Source organism: Phyllobates terribilis, unplaced genomic scaffold (assembly GCF_046119375.1).
Source record: "Phyllobates terribilis strain yellow unplaced genomic scaffold, ASM4611937v1 Scaffold_8__6_contigs__length_399053987, whole genome shotgun sequence".
NCBI classification, from domain to species: domain Eukaryota; kingdom Metazoa; phylum Chordata; class Amphibia; order Anura; family Dendrobatidae; genus Phyllobates; species Phyllobates terribilis.
In genome coordinates, this window is record NW_027362768.1 from 283,374,854 (window position 1) to 283,396,628 (window position 21,775).

The 21,775-nt window shown below is 39.9% G+C and overlaps 2 protein-coding genes across 4 annotated transcripts in view; one reads left to right on the forward strand and one right to left on the reverse strand.

Annotated features, from left to right (window-relative positions):
• Positions 1–21,775, reverse strand: part of CENPP (centromere protein P) — a 438,647-nt gene that overhangs the window by 175,439 nt on the left and 241,433 nt on the right. The gene's annotated exons all lie outside the window — the stretch shown is intronic.
• The window catches only part of ASPN (asporin), a 31,729-nt gene that overhangs the window by 5,538 nt on the left and 4,416 nt on the right, over positions 1–21,775 (forward strand). For both annotated transcript variants that reach the window (XM_073644331.1, XM_073644329.1), the window contains 5 exons: positions 6,227–6,517; positions 7,260–7,372; positions 12,374–12,587; positions 13,540–13,650; positions 14,767–14,860. In XM_073644331.1, the coding sequence (XP_073500432.1) occupies positions 6,250–6,517; positions 7,260–7,372; positions 12,374–12,587; positions 13,540–13,650; positions 14,767–14,860 (800 nt within the window). In that variant the 5' untranslated portion in view covers positions 6,227–6,249. The remainder of the gene's footprint in view (positions 1–6,226; positions 6,518–7,259; positions 7,373–12,373; positions 12,588–13,539; positions 13,651–14,766; positions 14,861–21,775) is intronic.

A 21,775-nucleotide genomic window follows, 5' to 3' on the forward strand; every position in this document is an offset into this window, starting at 1 on the left:
GACTGGACAAAGCTTTGTGGCAGGACGCATGAAACACACACTAGTGTTAAGACAAGCCAAATTCATTAAGAGGTGTGCGCCTCTTCAAGAATCAGGTGCCATTGACTCCAACATGTCTCCTCATCAAAAACAGCTTGAGCAATGGCAGTCTTGATGAATCGGGGCCATAGTATATGCTTTAAGTTTTAGATAAGCATGATGCTTTGGAATACAAGTTAAAAAGAAAAGAGCCCATTAGGCAAAAATGCAATTCGTGACAGTAACTAGTTGGAAAAATTGATTTTCTTCCAATAGATTTTTTTTGGAAGGAAAAAGGTGGAACCAGATGTTATGAGCCAACAGTACATGCAGATTTAACACAGTATAATGATCCCCAAGCGTTCATACTTGTAGCTGTAAGTAATTCATACGGTTTCATTCTGCGGCATGTTTGTGGTCTTTGTCGAAAACCAGAAATTGTTAGCTTGGGTAAAGTAAGTAATTCTTTGGGAGTTTGTGGATTTCTAAACACACAAATGGCGCCTGAGGAACTTACTTTTCTGTCTAAAAATGTAATCTGGGCTCCATTTATCTACCCTATATTACCACAACAAGCTGAGAAAAACATCAGCTCCGCAGCTAAGAGCAAAGAAAGCTGAAATGAACAAAATGCTTCTGACTGAGAAGTGAACAGCTTGTATGTAACTTGATCAAAAGTCCTTTATATCATAAAGAATCAATGCTTTCCGATGAAGTTCATTTACGGCTGCATTAAAATTAATTACAAAAGACAAAAATGGGATCAAATGGGAATGCAAGTCAGGTACGAGATATCAGCAGGAAACAGATGCATCAACATTTCTTAGAATAAAGTTACCATTTAGGAAAAAAAGAATGAAACCAGATGTCATTTAAGTTGTTAATGACTTCCATTGTTTGAAGGGAATCAGATAGCTGATACATGTTGCCCGATCCACAGGCATCATGCATCAGACATGGCTGTATGATTTCAGTCAGGTATGAGAAAAACATACTTTAAAAGCTGGGCGACTAGTCAGACAGGCAGATCCCCGGCGGCTTCAGGCCTCCTGCTGCCAGTGACTGACAGGTGTCTCCATGTACACACATGCATGAATAGACCTGGTACTCAAGGAATGCGGATGGGAAGAAGTTTTTCCGACTAGTTTCCAGTGCGGCTCGGTCCTTGGTGATTTTTAAAGTATGTTTCCATCTGAAATGCTGGAGTATTTCAGAGTCAAACATATCTGGATTAAATCATGCAGCAACTGTCTGGTACATGCTGTCTGTGGATCCTGCAGTATGTATCAGCTGTCAGGTTCTCTTTAAAAGGAAAAAAGCGAGTGAGTGACTAACCACTTCAGTATCATGACTAACCACTTCAGTATCATGACTAACATTAATTGCGGTGCTACCACCATTGCCTTTACCAATAGACAGCCCAGTGTTTAATCAAGTCCACCATGGCTATGAAGTAACAATGCCTGTCCTAAAAGGGTTAAAACATATTCTAGTCAATCTGTGAGGACATGTACGCTTGGTGTCCCCAAGGCTTCCTAATCATCAGTTGCATCATGTTCAGTTTTCATTTTTAAACCATTCCAGTAATCTTTATTTCTAGACTCTCCATCTCTACATCAAAGTTATTCCCTCAGCATTGCTGGTTCACGGATCGTGCTCCACCCTGTTCTGTCCCAAGCACAATACAAAACAAGCCTCTTTCTCCCTGTACAGCATGAATGTCACACTCATACACAGAGGGCCAGGATTAAAAGCTTGGACAAAGTCGAGGGCCAACCTTGATATTTATTAAAAAATGTCTACAATTGAAGACGTTTTTCCTTGTCATCAAATATCATGAAACTTTTTCATATCGAAACAAACGTGAAGGAGTTGTCCCACAAACAAAGTACACTTTATTGAATAGATCTTAGAATAAAATATTGGAATAATATAAATTATCGCAGGCCAAATATACTTAGGGGACTCGCTGGCATGTGGGCCAAATATACTCACCCTGCGATACAGATTTGGCCCGCGGGACTGAGTTTGACATACAATGGGGGAAATAAGTACTTAATCCATTGCTGTTTTTGTAAGTTGCCCACTGACAAAGACATGAACAGTCTATAATTTTAAGGGTAGGTTAATTTTAACATTAAGAGATAGAATATCCCCCCAAAAAAATCAAGAAAATCACATTGTATAAATTAGATACATTTTTTTTTCATTATGTAGTGAGAAATAAGTATTTGATCCCTCTGTGAAACAACACTTAATACTTGGTGGCAAAACCCTTGTTGGCAAGCACAGCAGTCAGACATTTTTTGTAGTTGATTATTAGGGTTGCGCACATGTCAGGAGGAATTTTGGTCCACTCCTCTTTGCAGATCATCTGTAAATCATTAAGATTTTGAGGCTGTCGCTTGGTAACTCGGAGCTTCAACTCCCTCCATAAGTTTTCTATGGGATTAAGGTCTGGAGACTGGCTAGGCCTCTCCATGACCTTATTGTGCTTCTTTTTGAGCCACTCCTTTGTTGCCTTGGCTGTATGTTTTGGGTCATTGTCTTGCTGGAAGATCCAGCCACGACCCATCTTCAATGCTCTTACTGAGGGAAGGAGGTTATTGGCCAAAATCTCGCAATACATAACCCCATACATCCTCCCTTCAGTACGGTGCAGTTGTCATGTCCCCATTGCAGAAAAGCACCCCCAAAGTATAATGTTTCTCCCACCATGCTTCACGGTTGGGACGATGTTCTTAGGGTTGTACTCATCCTTCTTCCTCCAAAACACGGCAAGTTGAGTTAATGCCAAAGAGCTCAATTTTTGTCTCATCTGACCACAGCACCTTCTCGCAATAACTCACAGAATCATCCAAGTGTTCATTGGCAAACTTCAGACGGGCCTGCACACATGCCTTCTTGAGCAGGGGGACCTTGCGGGCACTGCAGGATTTTAAACCTTTAACGCGTAATGAGTTACCAATAGGTTTCTGGGTGACTGTGGTCCCAGCTGCCTTGAGATCATTAACAAGTTCTCCCTGTGTAGTTTTAGGCTGATATCTCACCTTCCTCATGATCAAGGATACCCAACGAGTTGAGATTTTGCATGGTGCCCCAGATCGATGTCGATTGACAGTCATTTTGTATTTCTTCCATTTTCTTACTATTGCACCAACAGTTGTCTCCTTCTCACCCAGCATCTTACTTATGGTTTTGTAGCCCATTCCAGCTTTGTGCAGATCTATTATCTTGTCCTTGACATCCTTAGAAAACTCTTTGGTCTTGCCCATGTTGTAGAGGTTAGAGTCTGACTGATTAATTGAGTCTGTGGACAGGAGTCTTTTATACAGGTGACTATGTAAGACAGCTGTCTTCAATGCAGGTAACGAGTTGATTAGGAGCGCCTAACTGGACTGTAGGAGCCAGAACTCAATGTTTTTGTAGGGGATCAAATACTTATTTCTCACTGCAAAAAGAATTATATAATTTATACAATGTGTTTTTCTTGATTTTTTGGGGGGGATATTCTATCTCTCAATGTAAAAATTAATCTACCCTTAAAATTATAGACTGTTCATGTCTTTGTCAGTGGTCAAACTTACAAAAACAGCAAGGGATCAAATACTTATTTCCCCCACTGTATGTGCTGTCATTGCCAGACATAGAGTACTAGCCAATTGTAATGCTGTGGCTACCTACCAGTGCTTCATTTCTCCATAAGATATAAAACAAAAACTCCATACTGAAATCTAATAGCCGAAGAAGTGCAGTAACAATCATCAAAGAGGTTCTGTCAGTAAATAATACTGTATACAGAGTTAGGCCAAGGCAGACAAACAAGCTGACCCGTCCACCGACTGAGAAAAGCACATACATCCTCCAGCAGGACACAACTCAAACAAACCTTAAAAAAGGCGATGTCTTAGTATATTAATCATTATGTGTAGATTTGTAGGTAGGTAATTTAACTAGTTAATGACCAACCATTTATTATCATATGGTTCAGAATAGTGAAGGGTTGTCTCATCTTCTTAAATGGGTAAAATTTAAATGGTCTTGTTAGAACAAACAACAACAGCAATTTTTCTCTTATCAAAATTTCTCTCCGTTCTCACGAACAAAAGGAATTTTTATTTTATAGGATAGTGCTCAATGTATAGGATACTGACCTTCTCTTAGTTTATCAGTGGTGGCCTGTCTCCCAGAGTATGAGTGTGCAACACTTGCAAGATCTTTTCTAAAGAGCTTGTAAACACTGCTCTGAAGTAGGCCAGATATCAGGATCTGCACAGCTTCAGTGCAACCTGATGTTACAGAGGTAAAGTTGCCTGTGCATGCAGCAGCAGAGAGCACACAGTTTGGTCCAGCAACGCACCCATGCTGCTGGTCCATACTGTCAATAATCAGAAGTGTACCGCCCCCTGGAAGGAAGGGAAGTAATCCGCTACTAAACATAGAACATGGGACAAATCCTTTAATTAATTGGTTTGTTGGTAAAGTTGCAGCAATATCAGTAATACAAACTGATTGAAGTTATAATAAATATGCTACGTAAAGCTCCTGTAATTACATTATATATCAGGTATTTCTATCTGGAACCCACAAGTGCATGAAAACAATGGGCGTTGGGTCCTTATGTTTCAATGATCATTTCAGCAAACATGAATTCATAACATACAGATGGCTGATGGTTGTTATACGAGCACTAGGATAGCACCTTTTTACATGTTTAATTTTGAATGCAGATATTTTCACAGTTCCATTACGAATGTTTTTGTGCATGCAAGTTAGTCCTCAGTGATACAATTCCATGCGCAAAGAGATTCAATATGAATATTTTTTTCTGACATTCTGACTGAGAAATGAGTGAGGCGGGTAAGACATAGTCACACAGCACATTGTATGCCAAAAAACATGGTTACATAATCTGCAGACATTAGATTAGCCAAAGTCATAATCTTTTATTTGCAAACTAATAAATACCTCCAAATAATAAGCCATACAAAAGATTTCGCAATGTTTCTACCATACTCTTAAAGGGGTTGTATCTTTTCAACAAACCATTTATTTAGATTAATATACAGATGTATTAATTATTAATTCTTTAGTTATACAAGTTAATTATTTAGATTACATAGTCTCCCAGGGGCAGATACAGACGGAAGAGGGCTGCTGTTCATGAATTGACAGCCTTTGGTTGCTGCTTTGGAGCTAGAGCTGGGTCCTCTTCCCTCTCGGGCCCTTGTGCAGCTTAACAGGTTGCATCAATGGTATGTCCGCCCCTATAGATACCACTAACAAAGGTAAATCTTGTTCAAGCAGACAAAGCCAGTCCATGCATTACAGTCCCTGACAGAAGTTATGTCGCTTATCCATGTTATGTAAATAAAAGCTTATAACCGGACGTTAAATTTATCCATTGGTTTTAAAAATTACTCTTTTGAAAGCTGAAACCCTCCCAAATTTGATTTGGGTTAAGAAAATAAATTGGCATCAATGCTGAAATATTGATCATTGAATGACAACAGAATGGTCAGATTTTGGCAAGACAAAAGTTTTGTCGCCTGCTGATATAATGCACCCAATTCCTAGTTTACATCCTCACCAGTGCTCAGTAAATGATCTGCGTGTTTTGCCCATGGACAAAGTGTCTCCGATACGTGTGAAAACTGTCACGACACATACTGGAGACTCTGATGTGTGAAGGAGGCCTTTGAGTGGGTGGTTATTTTTCATTAGCCCTCTGCCAACACTACAGGTTTTGGATCTTTCTCTCCCTCACTTTCCAGCATGTAATGCACTTGCAAGTGTCTAATGGTTTGCCTGCACTGACCTAAATTTCTGCCTCTCAGTTATGACTGTATGCAGCAAGAGAAAAAGAGCCTTCCTCCACTTCTGATAATCCATCTTGGCATCTCTGCTATTTCAGATGGATTACACCTAACAATAGGCAGTAGTAGTAAGTAAATAAGACAAAAAGAAGACACCTAGTGGCTGGCATTTTAGTGTGATTTTTAAGGTGTTTAAAAACATAATTTTTAAATAAAAAGATTTACAGATGGTCTATTGATCACATTCTCTCAAGTGAGACTAAATTTTCTAGAAGTCCAGTAAACATGTATATTAAGTCTGCAGAAATAAAGCAAGTATTAGATCTTTTCATATAATCATAGCGAACATAACCATTATCTCATATATTATAGGCTTGTGATTTATATTGCAGAGTTTGGATTTTAAGACGACAACATGAAGGAATGTGTGCTCTTCTACTTACTGGCTCTGTGCTCTGCCAAGCCATTTGTATTACCTCCAAAGTACATGGCATTAACAGACCTAATGCTGAATGACATGGACGATGATGATGATGACGATGACGACGATGATGACAAAAACTCACTATTCCCATTTAAAAGGAACATGCCACTTCGACCCACCCTGCCTCCGTTTGACAAGTACCCAATATGTCCGTTTGGCTGTCAGTGTTATTTAAAAGTGGTGCAGTGCTCCGACCTTGGTGAGTCCACAAGAACATTTCATTGTCAAATCACTGAAGGTGAAACTTGTGTAAAGATTTTGCCCTAAAACTGAACAATAAGCAACAATTGATCCCATGAGCAAAGCTTTTATATTTTGTATTTTATTTGTGCAATTATATTTACCTCACCTCTATAAGATGCAGCAAATATGCAGATTTCGCATTCAATAATCTGAGACAGCCTGGTAACAACCTTTATGTGAGTTGCAATGACAGCCACTCAGAGTAAGGGCTCATGCATATACTGATGCAAAACACTGACCAAATACTGAACGTGTGAACGTGGCCTTGCTTGCTATTAAAAGCCCTCTCGTTCTCAAGAATAGAGGGATATTAATTTACTGCTTAGTGTCCAGGTTACCAGCCATCTCTGAAGTCTATTAGGTGGCTAGTCTCCACTAGCAAGCTTGTTGCTCTAGAGCTTGTAAACACTGCTCTGAAGCTGATGGGATCACCTTCTGTGTTCCTGTGCTGCCTCTGCTTAGTGCATGGGAAAATGCAGTTTAGCTAACGAGTACTCAGCCATGTTGTTAGTTAAGTTGTCAATCATCATGCGTGCATTGCCCAGCAGGAAGCCGGGAGGCAGAGAAACTTGAGGTAACCCCCTTAATAATATAGAAGTCATGTGTTTTGTCAGTATTTCCATACTGCATGATATTTACTATTCTATTAGACAAAGGAAACTTAACTCAGTGACAACATTTTTCTGCACAATTAACAGGGTTGTCTTCCGTACCGGCCAAAATTCCTCCCGACACAAAATTATTAGATCTTCAGAACAACAAAATAAAAGAGATTAAGGAAAAGGATCTACAAGGACTGACAGCTCTTTCGGTAAGCAATGCGTTCTTTATTTTATTTTTGCTTTGTATTCATCCGTTATAATAATGAAAAAAATATTTTGTATTATTTAGCAAGCAAAAAATCCTTCTTCCCTCAACTTTGCAATCCTGTTTTGGGAAAAACACAATTGTGATATAGTTGCCTTGGTTATAATAGTTGATATTAACATCCCAAATGTTCACATAAAAGAAGATCATACCCCCACTGATTATCAGTCACCATCATAACCCCCCTCCCTACAAAGCTAGCTTACTAGTGGCATCTCCAGCTACTTAAGGTAACCAGCTAAGTCAATGTCGACGCTTTAATGAGCCTTGACCATGATGTAAAGGGAATCTGTCAGTAGGATCAACCCTCCTAAGCCTTCTGTACAGGCATGTAGGTCATAGGAAGATGAATAAAGTTTGACTTTGATATCTGTGATCTGATGTTTTATTCAAGAGAAATCCACAACTCAGACAACCCCTGCTCAGTCACCATAGTTCCCCGCTGTTCCAGCGGTGTTGGTACCTGCTCTCCCGGGGCTGGCATGACATTGTTATCCCGAGGAAGTCAGAGAGGAGCAGCAGGCTTTCTCTTCTTCAGGGTGTCACTTTCGCCCAAAGGAAGGGAGAGGGAAGCAGCCCCTGGTTGGTTGCAGGGCTCGGTTGACATAAAGTTTGCACCAGAAAAACTGGGGTACATAAAAGGGTAGGTCTAGGGTATTTTTGTGCAAAATGTTGTGACTTTTTAACCCCTTAAGCCCCGCGGGTGGTTTGCACGTTAATGACCGGGCCAATTTTTACAATTCTGATCACTGTCACTTTATGAGGTAATTACTCTGGAACGCTTCAACGGATCCCCCTGATTCTGAGATTGTTTTTTCGTGACATATTGTACTTCATGATTGTGGAAAAATTTCTTCGATATCACTTGCGTTTATTTGTGAAAAAAACGGAAATTTGGTGAAAATTTTGCAATTTTCAAAATTTGAATTTTTAAGCCCTGAAATCAGAGCGATATGTCACACAAAAGAGTTAATAAATAACATTTCCCACATGTCTACTTTACATCAGCACAATTTTGGAACCAAAATTTTTTTTAGTTAGGGAGCTATAAGGGTTAAAAGTTGACCAGCGATTTCTCATTTTTCCAACAAAATTTACAAAACCATTTTTTTTAGGGACCACATCACATTTGAAGTCACTTGGAGAGGCCTTTATGACAGAAAATACCCAAAAGTGACACCATTCTAAAAACTGCACCCCTCAAGGTGCTCAAAACCACATTCAAGAACTTTATTAACCCTTCAGGTGCTTCACAGGAATTTTTTGAATGTGGAAGAAAAAAATGAACATTTAACTTTTTTCACAAAAATGTTACTTTAGACCCAATTTTTGAGCCGACAATTTGGTAGCGGATATCATGTTGCATTTGGAGAGTCCCTGTGTGCCCAAACATTGGAGCTCCCCCACAAGTGACCCCATTTTGGAAACTAGACCCCCCAAGGCACCTATCTAGATTCATAGTGAGCACTTGGAACCCCAGGTGCTTCACAAATTGATTCATAAAAATGAAAAAGTGTTTTTTTTTTCACTTTTTCATTTTTACGAATCAATTTGTGAAGCACCTGGGGGTTCCAAGTGCTCACTATGCATCTAGATAGGTGCCTTGGGGGGTCTAGTTTCCAAAATGGGGTCACTTGTGGGGGAGCTCCAATGTTTGGGCACACAGAGGCTCTCCAAATGCAACATGGCGTCCGCTAACAATTTGAGCCGATTTTCCATTCAATTTGTTAGCGGACACCATGTCGCGTTTGGAGAGCCCGTGATGTGCCTAAACAGTGGAGCTCCCCCACAAGTGTCCCCATTTTGGAAACTATACCCCTCAAGGATTTTATTAAGGTGTATAGTGAACATTTTGAACCCAGAGGTACGGCACAAAATTTGTTTACATTAGGTCATCATATTGAATAAGTTGTCATTATTCTTGAGCGCAAGTGCTCGCTACTTGAGTTTGCATCGGGTACTCAGGTATGCACCATGTACAGCGTGTGCTCGAGTGACATGCTCGAGTCCCTGCTCCGCATGTTTCATGGTTATTAGACACCCAAAAAAAAGCATGCGGGGATCGCTCGTGCATGACAGGCAATCCCCGTAAAGTTTTTTGGCCGCGAAGCATATGGGGCAGAAACTCGAGCATGTCACTCAAATACCCACGATACTCAATGCATACCAGAGCACCCGATACAAACTCAAATAGCGAGCACTTGCTCTCAACACTAGTCGCCATATCGTCATCTTTTTTTCTTACTTTTGAAAAAAATCCCAACCCCAGCCCTAACCCTAGCACAACCCTAGCCCTAGCACAACCCTAGCCCCAGCACAACCCTAGCCCCAGCACAACCCTAGCCCCAGCACAACCCTAGCCCCAGCACAACCCTAGCCCCAAACCCAGCCCTAACCCTAGCCCAATCCTAACTCAAGAGTTTATTTTTGACGCTGTTCCTTGTGCGGTATAAGTGATTAGACGACTTTATTCTTCGGGTCGGTGTGATTACAGCAATGCCAGAATCATATGGGGTTTTTATGACTGACAGCTGTCACACACTAAAAGACGCATTTTTTGTAAAATCTAGTTTTTGCATCGCCATATTTTGAGAGCTATAATTTTTCCAGATTTTGGCAGACAGTCATGTGACGGCTCGTTTTTTGCGGGATGACTTGACGTCGTTATTGGTGCCATTTTCAGGCACGTGACATTTTTTGATCGCTTTCTATTCCGATTTTTGGGAGGCAGAATAAACAAAAACCAACAATTCAGGAATTTTTTTTTTTTTTTTTTTTAAATTCTGTTCCGCGTGTGGTAAAATTGATGAGGTATCTTTATTCTTCGGGTCAGTATGTTTACAGCGGTACCACATTTATATCATTTTTCTATGTTTTGGCGCTTATACACAATAAAAGCTATTTTATAGAAAAAAATATTTTTTAGCATCGCTTTATTCTGAGAGCTATAACTTTTTTATTTTTCGGCTGATGGAGCTGTATGGCGGCTTGTTTTTTGCGGGGCGAGATGACGTTTTCAGCGGTATCATTTTTATTTATATGCATCTTTTTGATCGCGTGTTATTCCACTTTTTGTTTGGCGGTATGGTGATAAAGCATTGTTTTTTGCTTCTTTTTTTTTTTTTTTTTTTTACCGTGTTCACTGAAGGGGTTAACTAGTGGGACAGTTTTATAGGTCAGGTTGTTCCGGACGCGGCGATACCAAATATGTGTACTTTTATTGTTTTTTTTGTTTTTTTTTTTATAATAATATTTATTGATGGGTACATTATATTTTTATTTTTGGTGGATTATTTTTTTTAAATATTTTTGCTAATTTTTTTTTTATTTTTTTTCCACTTTCACACAGTTTATACACTTTATTACTTTGTCCCACTCTGGGACTTTCACTTTTTTTTCTCTGATCGCCTGCATGGCACAGGAATGCAGCACCATCCCTATGCCATGCAAGCTGTCAGAAATGCACAGTGTGAAGATTGCTTGGAGATGCACTGCGCATGTCCAAGCAATCTTCCTGCTGTCTGGTGACCCGGATGTTGTCATGACGACATCGGGTCGTCATGGCAACACCCGGGAAGCCTTTGCAGACTGCGCTGGAAGCCGGAAGAGGAGGTGAGTATCGGCGATCACCTCCCCTTGCCCCCGCAATGCCGCGATCGACTTCGATCGCAGCATCGCGGGGGTTAATGTGCTGGGAGCGGTGCAGGACCGCTCCCTGCACATAGTACCGGGTGTCAGCTGTGACAATCAGCTGACACCCGGCGGCGATCGCGCCCGCACAGCCTGTGTGCGCGCGCGATCGCCATGACGTACTAATACGGGTCTGGCTCTTAAGTCCCACGGCACAGACGCGTATTAGTACGGCAAATGTTGTTAAGGGGTTAAAAAGTTGCAATTGATTAATCGGTCGAAAACATCTAGACACTTCAGAGACCACCCACAATGGTGGACAAAAGAAAATACATGCAAACATAAAATAGACTTTAAAAATGTGCAAATTAAAGCAAAAATTAAGAGCTTGTGAAAAATAGGGTTGTGTGTCATTACAAGTGCCATAAGCGAAAGTTTGTTCTGACCTTCTCTGGAGGTGTCCTTTTTTCCCTCTTTGACCTCTGCTGCTTACAATTTGGCAACGTTATGCAGGGGAAAAATTAAAGCAACCCCAAAGAAGAATCTCTACTCCAAGATATGGCCAGTTTAATATGCTAAAACTGGTGAAATGTCCTCTGTAAAGGGTACCCCAAATTATTTATATGTGCATGTAGGGCGTCCAAAAACAAGTCCAGCAATACCTTCACATGGCCGGTCCATTCCTCTGTTACTGAGAAATCAGCATTTGAAACTAATATACAAATGAGGCCGAAGGGCTATGGTAGATCTGAAGCCATTTTCACTCCAGCTCTATTCCCAGTGCCACATCCTTCTACTTGGTGGATAGCTCATTTGCCTGAAGCCACACCACATAGAGTCTGTCAGTCAAGCAGTAGGAGGTGGCGCTGGATGAGGAATAGAGCTGGAATGACAGAGTCTTCAGATCTACTATAGCCCTTCAGCATTATTTGCACATCAATTCAAATTCTGATTTCTCAGTAATTAATGAACAGACTGGACATGTAAAAGTATTGCTGGACTTATCTTTGAAAGAGCTACACACATATATAAATAGGTTTGGAAGGTAAAATCTTGCTGTCAGATTCCGTTTAAGTGCATTGTCCCTTCAGCTTTTAGCATTCAGATTTAGGTCTTTCAGAAGGTTCAAAGGGTCACCCCTAATTCCTTACATGCCAGAAGTTTCCGATAAACCAGATATAATTGAATCCAGAGAGCATTTGACTAATGGAAGAAGTGATGGGTAATGAGAACTCTGCACTACTACATGAAACATTTTGCATATGAGTGATAGTGTTATAAATTGTTTTCTAACATGTACTTGTGATTTATCTAGGCCTTGTTTCTCAACAACAATAAGTTATATAAAGTTCACCCTAAAGCCTTCCAGCCAACAAACAAGTTACGGAGACTCTATCTGTCCCACAATCAGCTGACAGAAATTCCATCCAACCTTCCAAAATCTTTGTCGGAACTGAGAATTCATGACAACAAAGTAAAAAAAGTACAAAAAAATTCCTTTAAAGGCATGGCGTCCTTACATGTTTTAGGTAGGTCTGCCTCAAGGTTGATGTTATAAATTGGAAAGCGTTCCACTGAATTTAAAGACTTTTGGAAAACGTCAGACTTTGATATTTATCAGATGCATCATTCTTTGCTAATTTGCAGAAACATTCCACTATTACTGAGGACAATTACAGACATGTATATATGCGGAGACAAAGAATGTAGACTGAATTGCTCGAACAATACAACGATGACTAAAATGTTTTTTTCCTGGCAACATACTAGCTACGATTATAATAATCCCAAAATATATATTGTGATCAGCTACAACAATAAAACCACTGACAAGTGAAGTCATTAGTATTCATGTGCTTGCAACAATTGTCCTTGTTATGGTACGACTACACTCTGCCACACAGCTACAAACCAAACCCACATGCAGAGTTGGTGCAAATCAATTCGCAGGACCCGGAACCAACAGCCACGTCAGTAATGTGTGGACGCTAGGCCAGAGTCCTGAGAACCGCTTTTTATCTAATGACATCCATGGGTCCGACACTCCAGCTCGATTCCCTTACCAACACCACTTTCTCCTGCTTGGCTGACAGTCTTTATGCTCTATGACTTCAGGAAAAGGAGCTGTCAGTCATGCAGAAGGAGGAGGAGCTGGGTGGTGAATAGAGCTGGAGTGACAGAGACTTCAGATCTACAAACTCATTTGCATACCAATTCAAACGCTGATTTCTCAGTAATGGAGGAATGGACTGCCCATGCAAAGGTATTGCTGGACTTGTCTTTGAAAGAGCTACATGCACATATAATTAGGGGTGTGAAATCCTGTTGCTAGAGTTCCTTCATGTACCTTGCTATAGAAGTAGCCTTGTTACTAGTAATGTTTAGCATGGTCCATCAAAATGCAGATCAAAGCTACCAACAAAATGCATTTGTAACACAACCCGGCATATCACACTGGCAATAATCATCTATGTTTAACAGAAATGAGTGCAAACCCACTGGAAAATGAAGGAATAGAACCAGGAGCATTTGAAGGGCTGACCGTGTTCCATGTTAGAATTGCAGAAGCCAAACTGACATCTATCCCTAAAGGTTGGTAATAGTCTGCTTAATCTGCATTTATAAGTAGCAGGTCAATAAACTACCAAAGTTAGACAGTGATCAAAATGTAGATTTTTTTACATTTCTAAAGAAAATTACTTTGGTCACCCATTCTTCTACATAGCTGGCATGTAATAATTAATTTCCCCTACATTGACCACGTTCCCGAGTGATAACTGTTAAGTTCTAGCAATTAACGTTTCAATGGTGACCAGCTGATAAACCAGACTTTCCTCATTTTAAGTCTAGATGAAACAAATCTTTTAAAAGGAACCTGTCATGTCGGGAAATGCTATTTATCTGCAGATATAGGGCTAATCAGCAAGTAAATGGCGCTAAAAATCACACCTTCCTGGAAGCATGGCTACAGGCAGAAAATTACCTTACATCCTCCATGAAGCCAATCACTTTCAGTCATAGGGCGGTGCAGGATCAGTTACAGTCAACATTCACTATACTGTGAGTGACAGCTGTAATCAATCCCCGCCACTTTGATTGAAAGCCTCCTCTGCACACACGCTGCACACATATGCTGTAGAGCAGGCGGTCAAACGTTGGCTGCAATTACAGACACCGCTCAAGATACAATGAGGGATGACTGACTGCTCTGTGCATGCCCCCATAACTGAAAGTGATTGGCTGCAGAGAGGATAAGTTAATTTATTATCAGATTAACCTTATATCTGCATGTAAATAACGTTTCCCACCTTGACAGGTTCCCTTTAAACACATTTGGTTTTTGACAAGCTGAAAACCTGCTAACAGGACTGTTGTGAAAGGGGGTGTCCCATGACCAATCTTATAGCCTATTGGGGAATACAGATGTTATAGCAGGGGTCAGCAGCTCCTTTCCAAGCCAAAATGCCATCAGTCTAGAAGAATAGCTCTCCCGCACAGGCATTCCTGGCCCATCCATGTGTTACCATTTATTTGAAAAACCGCCATGTAAAGCTACATCTGGTCTCAGCTTCACTATCCAATGTCTTCTTGAGACAATCCTATATAGTACAGTATGTGGGGCAGAATTTCATAGGTCAAAGAATCTATTGCTGCATTATGATGTGAAGCTTTTCTTTAAGAATAATAATACTGTAAATTTCTACAAAGATCTGCCATCATCGATCTACGAGTTACATCTTGACCGAAACAAAATCTCATCAGTAGAACTTGAAGACTTTATACGCTACAAAGAACTGCAGAGGTAACGTCAAATTGTTTTGGTAGCTAACATTACAAATGATCTTTTTGTTCATTTTTCCCTGAGGATGATCAAGTGAAATGCAGTATGGATGTGAGAGCTCTCAGGAAATAAAATAATCTACTGTTCCAATGTTTTGCCAAACTTTCCTCATATACAACCCCTGGCAAAAATTATGGAATCACCGGGCTCGGAGGATGTTCATTCAGTTGTTTAATGTTGTTGAAAAAAAGCAGATCACAGACATGGCACAAAACTAAAGTAATTTCAAATGGCAACTTTATGGCTTTTAGAAACACTAAAAGAAATCAAGATTAAAAATGTGGTACTCAGTAAGGGTAATTTTTTTCAGACCAAGCAGAGGGAAAAAATTATGGAATCACTCAATTCTGAGGAAAAAATTATGGAATCACCCTGTAAATTTTCATTTCCTAACTAAAAAACTAACACCTGCATCAAATTAGATCTACTCATTAGTCTGCATCTAAAAAGGAGTGAACACACCTTGGAGAGCTGTTGCACCAAGTGGACTGACATGAATCATGGCTCCAACACGAGAGATGTCAATTGAAGCAAAGTAGAGGATTATCAAACTCTTAAAAGAAGGTATATCATCACGCAATGTTGCAAAAGATGTTGGTTGTCACAGTCAGTTGTGTCTAAAATCTGGACTAAATACAAACAACATGGGAAGGTTGTTAAAGGCAAACATACTGGTAGACCAAGGAAGACATCAAAGCGTCAAGAGCAGAAACTTAAAGCAATATCTCTCCAAAACAGGAAATGCACAACAAAACAAATGAGGAACGAATGGGAGGAAACTGGAGTCAATGTCTGTGACCGAACTGTAAGAAACCGCCTAAAGGAAATGGGATTTACATACAGAAAAGCTAAACATAAGCCATCATTAACACCTAAACAGAAAAAAACAAGGTTACAATGGGCTAAGGAAAAGCAATCGTGGACTGTGGATGACTGGATGAAAGTCATATTCAGTGATGAATCGCGAATCTGCATTGGGCAAGGTGATGATGCTGGAACTTTTTTTTGGTGCTGTTCCAATGAGATTTATAAAGATGACTGCATGAAGAGAACATGCAAATTTCCACAGTCATTGATGATATGGGGCTGCATGTCAGGTAAAGGCACTGGGGAGATGGCTGTCATTACATCTTCAATAAATGCCCAAGTTTACATTGATATTTTGGACAGTTATCTTATTCCATCAATTGAAAGGATGTTTGGGGATGATGACATCATTTTTCAAGATGATAATGTATCCTGCCATAGAGTAAAAACTGTGAAAACATTCCTTGAAAGAAGACACATAAGGTCAATGTCATGGCCTGTAAATAGTCCGGATCTCAATCCAATTGAAAATCTTTGGTGGAAGTTGAAGAAAATGGTCCATGATAAGGCTCCAACCTGCAAAGCTGATCTGGCAACAGCAATCAGAGAAAGTTGGAGCCAGATTGATGAAGAGTACTGTTTGTCACTCATTAAGTCCATGCCTCAGAGACTGCAAGCTGTTATTAAAGCCAGAGGTGGTGAAACAAAATACTAGTGATGTATTGGAGTGTTCTTTTGTGTGTTTGTTTTTCATGATTCCATAATTTTTTCCTCAGAATTGAGTGATTCCATAATTTTTTCCCTCTGCTTGGTCTGAAAAAAATTACCCTTACTGAGTACCACATTTTTAATCTTGATTTCTTTTAGTGTTTCTTAAAGCCCTAAAGTTGCCATTTGAAATTACTTTAGTTTTGTGCTATGTCTGGATCCGCTTTTTTTCAACAACATTAAACAACTGAATGAACATCCTCCGAGCCCGGTGTTTCCATAATTTTTGCCAGGGGTTGCATAATTCTGTAAAAAGTAAACTGAATACTGAAAGCCATGATTCTATTTTTCAGTCAGCAGTATTTCACACTCTAAACTAGCTATACTTTTACATGGCCAGTCCGTTCCTCCATTACTGAGAAATCAGCGCTTATAAATGCAAATGAGTATGGTAGTTCTGAAGCCTCTGTCACTCCAGCTCTATTTCCCACCCAGTGCCAGATCCTCCAGCTTGACTGACGTCACCTTTGCCTGAAGTCACACAGAATAGAGCCTGTCAAGGAGAGGAGGGATGTGCTGCACAGGAAATAGAGCTGGAGTGACAGAGGCTACAAATCTACAGCCTCATTTGCATAAATAATGATTTCTCTGTAACGCAAGAATGGACTAGCCATGTAAAGGTATTGCTGGATTTGTCTTTGAAAGAGCTACATGCACATATAAATCATCGGGTGTGAAATCATGTTGACAGATTCCCTTTAATGATCCTGTCCTTCATAACCCTCCGTTTATCATTTATAGTGTTTCTCCACTACCTTTTAAGTAGGCAACAACATAAAATCCCCTAAAACTCTATTGTAATTCTCTTAAAGGGAATATGTCATTAGAACATGACCTATTACGTTTTAATGTTAAAAGCATTTTTAAAAAAGCTTTAGCATTTTTTTAAATATCACTAAATACATAAAAAACACTTTATATATACAGTACAGACCAAAAGTTTGGACATACCTTCTCATTTAAAGAGTTTTCTGCATTTTCATGACTATGAAAATTGTACATTCACACTGAGGGCATCAAAACTATGAATTAACACATGTGGAATTATATACTTAACAAAAAAGTGTGAAACAACTGAAAATATGTCTTATAGTCTAGGTTCTTCAAAGTAGCCACCTTTTGCTTTGATGACTGCTTTGCACACTCTTGGCATTCTCTTGATGAGCTTCAAGAGGTAGTCCCCGGAAATGGTTTTCACTTCACAGGTGTGCCCTGTCAGGTTTAATAAGTGGGATTTCTTGCCTTATAAATGGGGTTGGGACCATCAGTTGTGTTGTGCAGAAGTCTGGTGGATACACAGCTGATAGTCCTACTGAATAGACTGTTAGAATTTGTATTATGGCAAGAAAAAAGCAGCTAAGTAAAGAAAAATGAGTGGCCATCATTACTTTAAGAAATGAAGGCAAGTCATTCCGAAAAATTGGGCAAACTTTGAAAGTGTCCCCAAGTGCAGTTGCAAAAACCATCAAGCGCTACAAAGAAGCTGGCTCGCATGAGGACCGTCCCAGGAAAGGAAGACCAAGAGTCACCTCTGCTTCTGAGGATAAGTTTATCCGAGTCACCAGGCTCAGAAATCGTAGGTTAACAGCAACTCAGATTAGAGACCAGGTCAATGCCACACAGAGTTCTAGCAGCAGACATATCTCTTCAACAACTGTTAAGAGGAGACTTTGTGCAGCAGGCCTTCATGGTAAAATAGCTGCTAGGAAACCACTGCTAAGGACAGGAAACAAGCAGAAGAGACTTGTTTGGGCTAAAGAACATAATGAATGGACATTAGACCAGTGGAAATCTGTGCTTTGGTCTGATGAGTCCAAATTTGAGATCTTTGATTCCAACCACCGTGTCTTTGTGTGATGCAGAAAAGGTGAACGGATGGACTCTACATGGCTGGTTCCCACCGTGAAGCATGGAGGAGGAGGTGTGATGGTGTGGGGGTGCTTTGTTGGTGACACTGTTGGGGATTTATTCAAAATTGAAGGCATACTGAACAAGCATGGGTACCACAGCATCTTGCAGCGGCATGCTATTCCATCCGGCTTGCGTTTCGCTGGACCATCATTTATTTTTCAACAGGACAATGACCCCAAACACACCTCCAGGCTGTGTAAGGGCTATTTGACTAAGAAGGAGAGTGATGGGGTGCTACGCCAGATGACCTGGCCTCCACAGTCACCAGACCTGAACCCAATCGAGATGGTTTGGGGTGAGCTGGACCGCAGAGTGAAGGAAAAAGGGCCAACAAGTGCTAAGCATCTCTGGGAACTCCTTCAAGATTATTGGAAGACCATTTCCGGTGACTACCTCTTGAAGCTCATCAAGAGAATTCCAAGAGCGTGCAAAGCAGTCATCAAAGCAAAAGGTGGCTACTTTGAAGAACCTAGAATATAAGACATATTTTCAGTTGTTTCACACTTTTTTGTTAAGTATATAATTCCACATGTGTTAATTCATAGTTTTGAGGCCTTCAGTGTGAATGTACAATTTTCATAGTCATGAAAATACAGAAAAATCTTTAAATGAGAAGGTGTGTCCAAACTTTTGGTCTGTGCTGTATATACTTACAGTGGGGAAAAAAAGTATTTAGTCAGCCACCAATTCTGCAAGTTCTCCCACTTTAAAAAGATGAGAGAGGCCTGTAATTTACATCATAGGTAGACCTCAACTATCAGAGACAAAATGAGAAAATAAATCCTGAAAATCATTGTCTGATTTGGAAAGAAATTTTTTTTCAAATTTTGGTGGAAAATAAGTATTTGGTCAATTTCAAAACTTCATCTAAACACTTTGTTATATATCCTTTGTTGGCAATGACACAGGTCAAACGTTTTCTGTAAGTCTTCACAAGGTTGGCACACACTGTTGCTGGTATGTTGGCCCATTCCTCCATGCAGATCTCCTCTAAAGCAGTGATGTTTTGGGGCTGTTGCTGGGCAACACAGACTTTCAACTCCCTCCAAAGGTTTTCTATAGGGTTTAGATTTGGATACTGGCTAGGCCACTCCAGGACCTTGAAATGCTTCTTACGAAGCCACTCATTCGTTGCCCTGGCGGTGTGCTTGGGATCATTGTCATGCTGAAAGACCCAGCCATGTTTCATCTTCAATGCCCTTGCTGATGGAAGGAGGTTTGCACTCAAAATCTCACGATACATGGTCCCATTCATTCTTTCATGTACACGGATCAGTCGTCCTGGTCCCTTGGCAGAGAAACAGCCCCAAAGCATGATGTTGCCACCCCCATGCTTCACAGTAGGTATGGTGTTCTTTGGATGCAACTCAGCATTCTTTCTCCTCCAAACACGACGAGTTGTGTTTCTACCAAACAGTTCTACTTTGGTTTCATCTGACCATATGGCACTCTCCCAATACTCTTCTGGATCATCCAAATGCTCTCTAGCAAACTTCAGACGGGCCCGGACATGTAATGGCTTAAGCAGGGGGACACGTCTGGCACTGCAGGATCTGAGTCCCTGGCGGCGTAGGGTGTTACTGATGGTAGTCTGTGTAACTTTGGTCACAGCTCTCTGCAGGTCTTTCACTAGGTCCCCCTGTGTGGTTTTGGGATTTTTGCTCACCGTTCTTGAGATCCTTTTTATCCCACAGGGTGAGATCTTGTGTGGAGCCCCAGATCGAGGGAGATTATCAGTGATCTTGTATGTTTTCCATTTTCTAATTATTGCTCCCACAGTTGTTTTCTTCACACCAAGCTGCTTGCCTATTGCAGATTCAGTCTTCCCAGCCTGGTGCAGGGCTACAATTTTGTTTCTGGTGTCCTTCGACAGCCTTTTGGTCTTTACCATAGTGGAGTTTGGAGTGTGACTGTTTGAGGTTGCGGACAGGTGTCTTTTATACTGATAACAAGTTCAAACAGGTGCCAGTACTACAGGTAATGAGTGGAGGACAGAGGAGCCTTTTAAAGAATAAGTTACAGGTCTGTGAAAGCCAGACATCTTGCTTGTTTGTAATTGACCAAATACTTATTTTCCACCAAAATTTAAAAAAAAATTCTTTCCAAATCAGACAATGTGATTTTCAGGATTTGTTTTCTCATTTTGTCTCTCATAGTTGAGGTCTCTACCTATGATGTCAATTACAGGCCTCTCTCATCTTTTTAAGTGGGAGAACTAGCACAATTGGTGGCTGACTAAATACGTTTTTCCCCCACTGTATACTGGCCTAATAATAAAATCGTACTATCTTTTGTATTTAATTTTTGTAGTCTTGATATTTTTTGGACACGGTGTTTTTTAAGGTCTCATCAATACACTCTTGCTTTAATTCGATAAATATTTTATTTTTGACATTTATTGCATCCCTTACAGTTCTATTTAACCAGAGTGGTTTTCTCCTACTTTTAACTTGTCTATTCTCACAGGGTGCACAGGACATTGTCCCAATTTATGGCAATAAGATTATCTTTCAGCCAATGGAAATTGGCCTTTCTGAAGCTTGGTGTCCTTGTAGCCTCTATACTAAACAGCTTATTTAACAATAAGTGAAAACATATTATTTTGTGGTCACTATTGCCTAAATGACGCCGAACCCATACATTTGATATTTTGTCTGGCTGACTGGTTAAAATTAGGTTTAAAAGTGCCCCCTTTCTTCTAGGATCCTGCACTAGTTGTAAATGGAAATAGTATTTTATTATTGTCAAAAATATATTTCCCTTGCTGGACCTGAATTAGGCTTAAAAACTAGTGTGAAAATTGCCAGATTTAAGATTTTTATAAAGGAAAGCTATTGATATGGAAAGTTTATAAATAAATAATCATTTTTTACATACATTTAACATAAAAATCTGATTTAAAAAATAGGTATTTTTTCAGATGATACATTCCCTGAAATATAGAGTAAGCCATCATCAATGTAGATTGGACATTTTGGGGCCATACAATGCAGCAATGTATATAGAGTGTACGCAAACTAGTCCCTGCCCCCCGCAAAGCTCATAATCTAATTTTAATTTCAGAAGAAGACATTTTTTTGTCTTCATTTTGTTATCTTGTACATGTATTTTCCAGTTTCCAGGCATTTTGACATCTCTAGAGAAGCCTATGGAGAAAACTGCCATAAAAATTCCATATTTGAACTTGATGTGTTTTAGGGAAAAAAAAAAACAAACAAAAAACTTTACTTACCCAAAAATGTTGGAAGAAAAAACACATTAATAACCAATTCGCGGTGTTTGAAGATTTTCCTTTTTTTTAACTATAGACTTTTATTCCTTAATGGCCCATGATATACATTTTCATCAAACGTTGATAAGGAATGTTTAAAGTAGTCTCTGTAGCTGAGC